At 41.8% G+C, this 12,631-nt stretch overlaps 1 protein-coding gene across 4 annotated transcripts in view; it reads right to left on the reverse strand.

The window, feature by feature from the left end:
* Nucleotides 1-12,631, reverse strand: part of galnt17 (polypeptide N-acetylgalactosaminyltransferase 17) — a 28,581-nt gene that overhangs the window by 7,646 nt on the left and 8,304 nt on the right. For 2 of the 4 annotated variants that reach the window (XM_051398614.1, XM_051398613.1), the window contains exons 2-7: nucleotides 9,196-9,914; nucleotides 8,701-9,067; nucleotides 7,967-8,150; nucleotides 5,097-5,263; nucleotides 1,039-1,213; nucleotides 37-234 (exon numbers count right to left, since the gene is read on the reverse strand). In XM_051398614.1, coding sequence (XP_051254574.1) covers nucleotides 37-234; nucleotides 1,039-1,213; nucleotides 5,097-5,263; nucleotides 7,967-8,150; nucleotides 8,701-8,941 — 965 coding nt within the window. In that variant the 5' untranslated portion in view covers nucleotides 8,942-9,067; nucleotides 9,196-9,914. The remainder of the gene's footprint in view (nucleotides 1-36; nucleotides 235-1,038; nucleotides 1,214-5,096; nucleotides 5,264-7,966; nucleotides 8,151-8,700; nucleotides 9,068-9,195; nucleotides 9,915-12,631) is intronic. The other 2 variants (XM_051398615.1, XM_051398617.1) reach the window with 1 other exon arrangement.

The following is a 12,631-nucleotide window of genomic DNA, read 5'->3' on the forward strand; positions in this document are numbered from 1 at the left end:
TGTAAGTGTGTGTTTAAATAGGTGAAGGTCTCTTGCCTGATGGGAGCGGATATGTCCCCCTCATCCCACCACTGTTTGGGGGGGTTGATGTACATGCACCACAGCTCCCAGTTGTAGCCATGGCCTGAGTTCTCATAGCGCTCCACCTCGAACGTGTCATGCCTGATGTTATCAATGGAGGGCAGAATAATCCTCTTGTGGTCCTCTTTTATTCTGGCTAGAACCGGCTCGGCCCTGGCAAGAGCGTAAACACATATGCATGTACACACTTTACAGACGCAAACTTCAAGACAGGCGGCACAGAGCTTCTCTTAAGATCTGCACTCGTTCACCCACTTCAGTCAGTTATAAAGTCCCTCAAGTTGTACCAACTTTATAATAAATTCCATTTGATTCAGCTCAGTGCAGCTCTGGAGGGCATGTGTCTATGTATGCTGAGTGAACTGGGTTGTGTACATACTCTAAAGTACACAGTGAGCTGGAAAACGAAGAGGAGACCTACAAAAAGGTTGCAAGCAGCCAAGTGTTTACATCTCGGCCAAATCAGTTTCATCTTTTAAATGATTCCTTGAAATGTACTTTTATGAACAGGCCTTTGAGTAATGTCTTATTTTATTGCTCGCTTTATATTTTGTTTGTTATTTGATGAGCTATATGTCCTACAGTATCTTTGAATCCTGATTCTACAGGCTCTACCCTTCTTCTTCTCTCCTTATCTTAAAACTTCTCAGGTGTGAAATTGCTTTTTGTGTGTCCGTTTTATGCTGCCTCTGCTATCCTTTGTCTTCTCCCACAATGATTCTGTAAAGCACTTTGTAACTTTCTTTTAAAAGTGATACATAAGTCTATTATTCTTATTGCTGTTATCACTCTTTGTATTTCAATGGGTCTTGTACTGTTTGCTTTGGATACTCAGTTCCAATATTCATAAATGAGCCATAACGTGGCATGCCAGAACATTTGTTTTCACCTAATGACCCCTAATCCATTTGAAAGAGTAGGTGTCAATAGTTTCATCCACATGCCAGATTTACTCACCAAGATGGGGTGAACTCCACATGGGCGTCAAAAAATCCTGTCACCTCAGCAGTGGCCACCTTCCAGCCCTCGATTCTGGCTCGGATCAGTCCCTCTCTCTTCTGGTTCCTGACGATCTTCACCAGGCCGGGGTAGCGCTTGTTCACGTACTCCTCCAGCGGTCCTTTCAGCTGCTCTGCAGTTTGTAAGACGAAGATTACACACCGAACAAAGCAGGTGATGGTTAGAAAGGCTGTCCTCAAATCTTAGATCACAGCATCAGCCTTCCTGCTGATGACCTTGTTCTTGAACAACATATGAAGCCCTGTTAGTTCCAGATTTGCAGCACAGAACAGTAGCTGACCCTGACCTCTGACCTATTAAATAAAGGCGGTAAAAGAATATTCTATCATTTCTCTCCAGCTCTAAGTAAAATATATTGTTGCAATTTCAAAAAAACACATTTACATCTTTGCAAATCTGCTTAATTAATCAAAGAAGAAATGTGGCACATTTAACCTTTTTATTAGTTAATTGCAGTTAAATCCAGACTCCAATGGTTTAGTAAAATGTGTGAAATTAAGCAAAGAATCCAGTGAAGACATTCCTCAATCTCCTATTTAGAAAAACAGACTTTGCACACATAACATCATTGCTGCGCAGTAAACAACTGCATTAACTGAGCTAGCAGAGACCAGATGTTTCCATACAGGTACAAATAGGGATAGTTCATAGAATCTTAATGCACAGCTTTAAAATATAGATGAGCTATTCAGCTGGCCTGACCTTGAGCACCGACCTGTACACGCTGAGGTAGATGGGCACAAACATCAAATAGCTTCACATCAATTATTTCCCCCATTTATTAGGATAACCATCACATTATCTCCTGTCCGATTGCCAAAGAACACCGCTATGATGTACGCCGACTATTTTGATTACACTGCCACATCACACAGGCCCGACACAGGCATAAACAACCAAACAAAAAACAACCAAACCACAATGATCACTTTATAAAAAAAGAAAGACACACAAATGACGCTCACACAGAAACAGAGAGATGATAAATCTGTTCTCTCGGTTCCCTGCGGTGCTGTTTTGAGCTCCGACAGACTCCACACAACACCAAACAGAGTCTGCGGCTTCCTGAGCGCCAGTCGACTGCTCCACCTTTGATCTCTCAATCAACTTATCAGCCTTTTCCCCCCAGACCCAAACACAGTACTTCTTCCTCTGCATCACAAACACACGTATACTTAAAAATTCCCCTTACACAAAAACACATTTCTCATGCTCTCTGTGTTTTAGATTTCTTTCTCTCAGCCTCTTTTTATTTCTTTCTCCCTCACAACGGCTCGTTATCACCAGCTATTTTCCTATGATGCGTGTAAGAGCCGCAATGTGACAATATAGGCAAATTTAAATACTGTGCAAAATTAATCTACCACACATAATTTCTAGTCAGTGCATGAACACATGTAAAGTATAAATGTACAAAACCAAATATATACTGTGTCTTCTCTCTCTCTCTCTCTCTCTCTCTCTCCTCATACACACACACACACACACACACACACACACACACACACACACACACACACACACACACACTACATCTTTCATACACACTCGGGTGTGTACACTGCGAGGCCAGGGAGTCGGGTGACTCGTGTAGGCATTGAGAATGGTGAGTGTTATTTGTTTGCATGCCTTGCCCTCTGCGCCGCTGCAATCTCTTCCTCCTCTGTGATGGATAGCTGTCTCTCAGCCAACCAGCAGTTTCCAGTGTGAGAGGAGTGGAGGGGGGGTGCAGGGTCGAACTCTCTAATTCCTTTTTCCCTGCCTCTTTCTCCATCAAGCTCCTCAAACACTTTTTTGGAGGATAAAAGTGGCGATATGACGAAAATGACAATGAATTGATTCTACAACAAGTACTGTTTACTTATGAGCCAGAGACCTCCATTGTTCTCCAAAACCATTCCTTTGGTGGAAAGGTGGCACTGTATCTTATTTTGAGTCAGTGCCTCATCCTGCTGCCAAAAATACTCACAAGACCACCAAACGTGTATAAAAGGAAAATTGTGGTTTATTACAACTGGTCTCGTTTCCAAAGGTTTTAATAGAGTCCGTAAGGGGAAAAAAACACAAGCTATAAAGACTAGATTGGTTGAATTACTTCATTTAAAAAGGTAAAACTTTTAGTCAGTGCACCTGTAATGTTGTTATTAATCGCTCATTGCACAGGAAAGGTGCGTGCACACAATTACAGCAAGAAAGGTAGCTCAAAGTATAAGTTTACAGTTTGTTTTTGGTTTATCTTTCTCACTTGTTTCCAACCTGTCTGAGACCTCCTGTTTCTTGCCCCATTAGACATCTTATTAGTGAGGTTGCAAAATCTCAGTAATTAACTTGGTGAGTACAATGTCATTTCTATCAGTAGGAATAATACCAAAAACAACAAAAGCAAGACCCAAACCATAATAACTGGTCCAAAACAAATGCACTATTTCCTATTCACTATTTCCTGCTTGAGTGATATGAGCTGCAGTGCCAACTCTTTAGATGATAAATGATTAAGCCTTTTTTTAATGAAACCATATATTTGAGACACTTAAAGGTTTATGTAGGGAAGTCAGAATGTGTTGAGTGACAGACGACGGCATCGTTGGTTTTGGTCCTTCCATGAGATTTGTTGAATTTCAGAGAAATAGAAAAATGCCAGCCTTATCCTTCAAAGCCTCGACTATCTCATCTCTTTCTTCCTGTTTCCTCGTTATTTTTCTTTGCTTTCCATTCTGTCTGATTGCTTCCTCTTCCTCTCTTCCGGATTTCCATTGCCTTTCTCCTCTCTGTCCGACCTCATTTATCTTACAGGCTCTCTGTCTCTCATCCCTTTTCTGTCCCTCTTTCTGCCACTTTCTCTAATAGCCTGGTTGCTCTTTCAGCCTCTCTTTTCATTCTCTGATGCCTCTTCATCGCCGTTCCTCTCTTCTTCATTCTCCCTCCTTTTCAGTTATACCTATTTTCAAATCCCTCAGCCCTATTCACTCCTCAACCTTTTCTTTCTTTTAGATTCATCCCTTTTCCCTAATTTCTCTCCAACACCAACACCCTTTACTCTTTATCTTTCCCAAACCTCCTTTCTCCTTTTTGCTCTTCCTGGTTTCCTCTCCTTCCCCTCCCCTCGTCTCTCTCTCTGTCCCTTCATCTCACAAAGCCCAGCTTGGCAGCCCTGCCCAATAAATAAGACAGGGACATCTCTCCTGTGACATCCAATTGTGGCGCTCCGCCTCTATCTGCCTGTCTGCCCTGTGAGAACTCCACACCATCAGTCACCTCCGCAAATGCTGCTCCTCAAAAGCAATGACCACGGCTTTTGTCAAGGAGATGCTCGTCTCCTTGTCACGCCAACAAAGCCACATTAGGAGTTTAAGCCTTTGTCTCATAACAACATGTCAGAGAGCAGCATGTCAGCATGTTCAAGAGTAACATACATGCACAAGCGTGAACACAGGCTTTGTGTTATGTTTGGAGGGTGTAATGTGTTTATATTCCTACTGTTAAATACTGTCTGGGACCAATAACTTCTTGGAGGCTCTGCGAGTTGCCTGGCAACTGCTCAGAGTCAAGAAATTGTCCGGCACAGGACCCCCTGTAGAATAGCAAATTGTTGCTTTACACTTTTTGTAGGCACTAAATGTATATTCTGCCATATCATTTCATTTCCATGTCTAGGCTAAAATCCTGGCAGTAATGAAAGTAAAAAGTAATGAAATCTTCATTTTCTGACATTCCAGGAAAAAGCCTCATTTTTAGTATCTGATGGCACAAAATTAAAACTAATTCTTGCAAGAATACTGAATGAATACTTGACTTTTGATGTATTGCTTTCCACATTATTGTCAGGAGAGTACAGGCCATGTATCAAACCAAGAGTCCTGCTGGGAGCCTCCTTTCATCCTCCTGTTGTTCTGTACTCTCTTCATTGGCCTCTACAGGCAAATATTGTATTTCACTTAAAATACAAGAGATTCCAATCAGAAGGAGTAAAAGACGTTGCTGCCATTTGTACTGACCATCATCGCTGTTGTCGTCCACCAGGATGATTTCTTTAAGCAAGTGAGCCGGAGTGTGATTGACAGCTGAGTGGACTGAGCGCAGGATCACCGACAGAGCCTCGTTGACAAAGATGAAGATGAGGGAGATCTGGGGGAGGTCTCTTGGGTAGCTGACCTTTCTGCATCTGCAAAGAGACACGCAAACACATCACACCATCTGTAAAATAAAACCTTTCCACGCCTTCCTGTGAAGCTTACATTCCGGGCTTCGCACGCTCCACTCATCCTCCATCATTGCTGTAAAAGACCAAGCTGCCTCGTGGAGCTGCTGACATCTTGCTCGATGAGGCTGAAAGGCAAATCACGTGCCACTTCCTGTTTAACCAACCAAATTGGCCTATTCACAGTGTGTCTGCAGCAGACAGGAGGCCTATTTTTACTGCTGTTTTGTTTAAAGAGCTCTAATGAAGAGGAAAGAGGCAGGGTGAGGCTCTGGCTCTAAGTTTAGTAAGAGTGGGAGAGGAAACGCCTTCCTTTACTTGTCTCCTTTTCTTGTCTTATTTCCTTTTATCAATAATCTTATTTCCAATGTGAAATGAAATGTTAATTACAAACAATTCTATAATAAACCCAGCCTTTTCATGAAAATGCATGAGGTCAGATGACACTTTTTTTTAGGCTTTTTGGCAGGAAACCCTTGAAAACAGATGCCAACATGGTTGTTAGTGGAAAAGTGCTTTTTGTTTTTCCCTTTTAAGATATTTGACAGGAAGCCATGAGGTTTTGGATACCTAACTTTTCACAAGAGAAAAGCTTTAATTATAAATATTACAAACATGATGTGTGTTAGAAATTTAATTCAGACACACTCATTTTTGGAGCGAAAGGGCATGCAGTTGCAGAAGAGGCACTGTGTTTGAAGAAGTTCCCCAAATGAAACAATGAACAGTCTGTCGGGAGAGTATTAACACTCCCCCACCGCCAAGGGCTCTGCTGAGAAAAACCCAGCAGATACATATCACACGGATATAGAGAATATATGTACATAATGTACAAGGCAAGAGATGCCACAGCAATTATGGTAATAGGAGGTAGGAACAGGAGGAGGCAGGGATGGTGCAAATCAGCGTAACCAGTAACAGCAGTGTAGCAGATAGAAGAGAGCAGCATGAATGATTACAAGTGTGAAGTTGTCACATTACAAGTATAGCTTTATTGACTAATCTGAATGTGACTGTGATTGTGACTGTTAAGACTGAGCTCATCAGCTGATGACTCTTCTTTTGGCATTTAGGCACTGCACTTACTTATCAGCCGATATGTATGCTGATACCAACATATCTGTGAAAAACGTTTGTGCCTATGTATCAGTCAACTCTTACTACTATATTCTCACTATATACATGTTGGGGAAAGCAGGCTTGGGCAAATAAATGTAACATTCCTGATAAGATAGTGAGCAGATTTACAATAAATCCCCAAAATGACTTTTTTTTCTCCTTTATACTACACATAGTTTGACTTTTTACATTTTTTCCATCTTTCTCTCGTTTCAACACCACCTCCGGCTCTGCAGTGTAAAGGGACCTTCAGCCAAACATAGTCGACTCCTCCGACTTCAGCGTACACGCTGCTGCTAAGCCTGGAGATATCACACCCCAACATGCTTCACACGCCACTTTGATCCTGGCAACATAAAAGACCCCCTGAGTGACAAAGCGCTGGATTCTGATGCCTCCACTCCAACACCCCAACTTGCGCGCAGCTGGTGGCAGCGATGGGCCGAGGGCTTTCTCATCATTACTGACACTCAAATAGAAGGGCTGTTACTCAATTAACCAGAAATGTGGGCCAGAGACAGACCCTTTAAAGGGCACTATATGGAGAAAAACCTGCACCATGCATGCAGATATACAATATACTGCACAGAGCTATCTGGAAGAGCACAAGTTAATGCACACGACAGGAATCTGCACGTTTATCGATGATACACAAGCACAATTCAAAGTGTACCTTTCATACCTGCTAATCCAAGGTGTGTCTGTCTGTGTGTGTCTGTGTGTTCGCTGTTGGACCTGTGTGCCCATGCATGCATGCCTGGTGGTCGATAGATAGATAGCCCGATAGTGCAGCTTCATCAAATATGAGAGTATGAGGCAGAGAGGGAGAGATTAAAAGGGACAGGTGAAACGCCCCACAAACAAACACTACATGTGTGCCGCAAAAAGTGACTGATGCCATGAAAAAGGTACCAATATTTTCATTTATGCAAATTAGACTGCAAGTTTTGAACTTTATATACATGGTGCACGCTCAACTCATTATCCAAATCGTTAATAGCAAAAGGAAAAATCTAGGGGTAGGTTAGGGTGGTGGAGGGAGCTGCCATGAGCGTACCAGCAGCGTAATAGTGAGAATTGTCAGGTTGGCTGCGTTGTAAACATGCATGAATATGATTGGACATGACTAGCCCACTGATTGTCTCATAGTGAACGATCCAGTTATTGTGAAGCATGAATGAAACAGCTGATGCCAATCAGCTAATGCAAGTGGGACTTGAGTGCTCTGCCTGAACTATGGCTATGCTCCATTTAAATAATTCATCAGCAACATGTCTCTCCATAAACAGTATCCCAGTTTGTCTGTATAACAAACAGATAATCACTGAGAACAGTTATCATTGGAACTACTTTCTTGGTAGAAGAAGTTAGTTTCAATGGTAATGCACCACCAACAGAATTCCATTAATCTCCATTGTACTGGGTGGAGGCAGACATCTCAGAGACAGGTTAGACACAACTATGGGTCCATGAGCAATGACTTTTATGTAACTGTTGGGAGCTGATCTTGAAAAAGAAATTATATTTATCCACTTGGCGTGTACTCACTTGCCGGGCCGGTGGTCTGGTATGGTCCGATCCAGAGAGATTCTGTCACTGAGGTAGGCGTTGTAGCCGTACTTCTCCCTCAGGTATTTAGCGTCGCTCTCCTCGGCTGGCGACAGTGTAGCAGGGAGGCCACCTTTACCCCGACCCCCGAAGCCCTCAATCAGACCCAGAGATTTGGACAGACCTGGGTGAGGCAAACAAGATTACAAGATTACATGTCAGGATCCTTTAGTCTGGCAGAGTCACTCTCCTCTGTGGTTTACTGTTGATAGCCTGCCTCCCCATCACACCTCCAACCTCTGAAGTGTTTGTTTTCCTATAAAATGATTAAAACTTAACTCCTTTTTTTGCAATTTATACCAAATTTTTGTGTAGTAGCAAAATGTATTATTGTTTAGCCTATACCTAGTTGCAGAGGTTGATTATTAAATATAGCTATGTGATAGTTGGTGGCATTTTCTGCACAGGTCAGTGAAGAGGATTTAGATGTTCCGCAGGCAGTGAAACATGCTTGTAAATGACTGAAATAATGTGATAATGTAAAATGAGCTCTATGGTTAATAGGCTGTAGGGGGTTAGACAATATAGGGAACTTCTTCAGAGTCTTACTCATTACTTTGTCACATTTTCATGTCAGGGCCGCAGGAGAAAGTCTGGGGAAAGTCAGACAGCAGTTTCTTTCTTTTGCAGATTCCTTGTGGGAAATCAGGTTTAAATGTTAAACTGCTCTTTACCGTTTAACTGCCTGTACACCACGTCCTCCAGCGAGCTGAGCCTCTTCAGCAGCACCTCATGGCTGATGCTGGGCCCCTGCGCCGTCCCGTTGCCCCGGGGCCTCTTCCCGTCAGCCGGAGCCTCCGGACCGGCGGCTTGGACGCTGCGTGTGTTGCACTTGGCCCAGAAAGTCATGAACCCAGCAACAGCAAGCACATTCAGCACCAGTAAAACCCTCCATCTTCTGAACACAAAAGCCATTAAAAAGTCGCCGGCGTCCGGGCTCCGAATGGTGCTGGGGGGGGGGACAGGAGGGGGGAGAGTCTCCAGAGATGCCGTATAGGTGTCACAGATTCAGGGCTCCCTCGGCTTGCGGTGTGCGGAAAGCTGCAGGGATAATTCAGCAACCGGGTTAAAATCGGCAAACCTTACAGAGAAACAGCAAAGACCGACAGAAAGGTTACTGCAATTGTTAGCCATGGCACTGATTCCTGGTCATCAATCTGCTCTCTTACCATTTGGCACCGGGGTTATTTTAGGTTGCATCCCCCTTATGAGGAAATTTGGGGCGCCTGGCCATCGGCATTCATCCGTGTCACCGCCACTTCAAGTGTTGTAAGATCATGCACGGAAGATGTTAGACAAAGACACCAGCATATGTTGGTCTTGAGGAACAGATACTCCTAAATAATTTAACAGTGAGGAGAAAGCAAGACTGTCCTTTTTTTTTTTTTCTCCTCCTGTGCGTCTAATAGAAGTCGGCAGTGATGGAGACAGCGCGCAGAAAAATCCTTTGCAGATACTCAACCTTTCTGCTCCCCGAAAGCCTCTTCGCACATCTCCCTCCACCCCGTCACACGCTGTAATATTCACAGTGAGATGCAACTGAGCAGACTGCACGGATTGTGAGCAGATAGCAGCGGTTCCAGAGATGCAGCATCCTCCGGTGAAGGTACAGATGATCCGTGAACGCAGCAGCAGCAGCAGCAAAGAAATGCGTCCTGAATCCCTCGCTTTTCGTCACATTTTCCCTCATTCAGTCAGCACATACCAACGTTTTCCTGTTATTCTGCACGCCCTTCTTGTTTGTTGTGGCTTGTTATTTCCTCTAATTCTCCTTATAACCCACACAACGCTTAATAAGGGCGCAGGGAAAAACGTGGAGTGGATCCGGCGACTTCACAGCAGGTCAGGGGGTGGTGGGTGGGGTGTCTGTTCACTGCCACCCAATTATCTGCAATTAGGAGAATATTCAAATATTTCACTGTGGTTCCCGCAGTGGGGCTCTCGGGTCCACTAGGATGTGCCTAAGAGACTAAAATGTGTTTTATAGTTAATTCCAGTGTTATTTGACTCAGCATAGAGGGAAAGTACAGTTTAATCATGTAGACTACTCTGTACAGAAATGTCATTACCTTCACAAAGCTAATAAAGACACTAACCTAATTCTACAGTATATAAGATTGTCTCAGGTTGTGTTCCTCCTCATAGGGAGAAATCTCATCAGATTAAGGCACTTGCAGGAAAAGTTTGAGAACATCTGACAGGATTATCTGGTGGAATTAATGTATTATTTCACTTTTATGTAAGTGAGTATTCTCAATAAGTCATATAAGTATTATATATATATGTATTAACAGCGAAATGTACTTAGGTAGGCATGGTAAAGAAGTGAAATGTTAAATTATTGATGCATAAAGGTGTAAGAAGCGTTTTAATATCATAACTGCAGGTGGTGCTCAATTAATACACTATAAGGTTTCAGCTATAGCAAGGCTTCACATTTTATGAACTCATTATATATTTCGGATTAATAAAAAGTTCATAATTCCCCTCTTAAGTTGCAAACAATGCTCAGTGTGCCTTAAATTTGGACTTTTGTACATTACTTAAGTACATGAGTTTTGGAGTTTCCGCTGCCTTCTTATATCCTATTAAATAAAACTGTGACCCAGTTAAAGTGAAAAACTCAGTTACATCTGAAGACCTTCAAAGAACAGATCAGTATTTTGCAGCATGTCATCACCATAAAGCAACATGCCCCTAAATAGTAGTTTTATCATTAAAGCAGTGTATGTAAAAGAACTCAATGATCCTATAATCCATTTTTTTTTTTTTTACATTGATGGCATTAGCGACTGCAGTTATCTTTGTGTGTGTGTGTGTGTGTGTGTGTGTGTGTGTGTGTGTGTGTGTGTGTGTGTGTGTGTTAGGCAGATATTCAGTATAGCTTTAAAGTTCTTCTCAGTAATGTTTTCCTGTCTAAAGTTAAGGATACTTAAGTTTCAGCTGACATTGAAACGTTATAAGGTCTGAGGTCACAAACTGGTCACTTGGCTTGCTTTCCATTAGTTATACATTTTGTAATTCTTTCACCAGTGAGTACTGTTATCTTCACCATTGGGACTAAATACAACGTTGTGGTAAACTGACGCTGGTGCTGGTGTTTTTGATCGATTGGTATTTCCATTTAGTAATCAAAGGATCTTTAGAATTTGCTGCAGAAGTCTTGTACGAAGACAGTTTTATTATCTGGTGTCAAAGGTTGAAGGAAAAAGTATTTACCTGTTTGGGTTTTGGTCTGTTTAATGTGGCCTACTCCAACATGGTGGACCAAGAATAGACCTCTGTGGTACACCATAAAAAGTACAGAGGCTAGATTTGTAGAGAGAGTCACAAGCCAGTAGTATAGGTACACTGTTTAACTGATGTGGTAAAACACTTCACAGTACTTCAAATACGGCGTTCTGACAAATTTAAATCCCATTTGATGGATTGTGACCTTTGACCTGTGTGGAATGGTGAAATACGCAAACAAGCATTTCCCAATATTAGGCAGATTTTGAATCATGCGTGGGCTATAAGTTGTTGTGACTGTTCGGACATCTTCAGGGAATTCAATTTAAACTCATTCATGAATATAGCAAGGTCAGATAAAATATGCTGATTTACTGATTTTAAAATAAGTTTAATTTGCTGTGCTAATTTGTTCTTTCGTCTTCCTCCTTCATCCATTATTGTCACATAAAGATTTGAATTTATTGTTGAATATTAGTGCCCATTTAAAACTGTAAATGTTGAGGAAACATTGATGGATCTGTGTATATAATAGTGTTTCTCTTAAAAATAGATTCTAATGATGCAAGATTTTGTCCACATAATGTCCAAAGCATTTATATTATTCACAATTTGCATTTTACATAAAGATAATATGATTTCCCCTAAGAGAAAATTTTAAAAAGTGCACTATTAAAATAATATATCATTTCTGTAATTAAGGCGTATATATAAGTAATTGTGTTGCTAACACTGCAGGCCTTCATATTAGCGCATTCTGCCCAATTACTTCTGAACTGCAGGTAAATCCTCAAATAAAGTGGCCATGATTTTGTTTGTAATATCTGTATCGTAGATAAATGTTTAAATATATATAACATGTTTTTAGAGATCCTGCCATGTGCTACTGACGTCTTTTACGGACCCCAAGAGGGGTCTGGTATCAGTGATCATCCCTGGAGAAGGTCCGGTAGAGTACGAGGTCTGTTCCGAGGTCTGTTCAAAGTAATATTAGGGCTGTCCTCTTCTATGTTCAAGGAAATGGTCTATATTGTCTCCTCAACATAGATATTAAGCAATCAGTTGTGGATTAACTCGCTGAAGAAACAAAAAGAAAACATTTGGGAGCGTAATCAATGAAAACATCTGTCTCTGCAATCTCTTGTCGGCCGCATAAAGAAATTGGGCAGTTGCCATATTATGTCATAAGGGTCAAAGGGCAAGATCCAACTAATTGGATTAATATTTGTCAGAAAGTGGTGTTTATCAACTACTTACTTCATTTCAGAGCATTGAAATGTGTGAGTTTGTGCAGAAATGGGTCACCCAGATAGCTGGGATGAATCAAGGAGCTCGGTAACTCTGCAGCTTACTGAGAGACATGGCAACTCTGAT

The sequence above is a fragment of the Dicentrarchus labrax genome, unplaced genomic scaffold (assembly GCF_905237075.1).
Source record: "Dicentrarchus labrax unplaced genomic scaffold, dlabrax2021, whole genome shotgun sequence".
Classification (NCBI taxonomy): Eukaryota; Metazoa; Chordata; class Actinopteri; family Moronidae; genus Dicentrarchus; species Dicentrarchus labrax.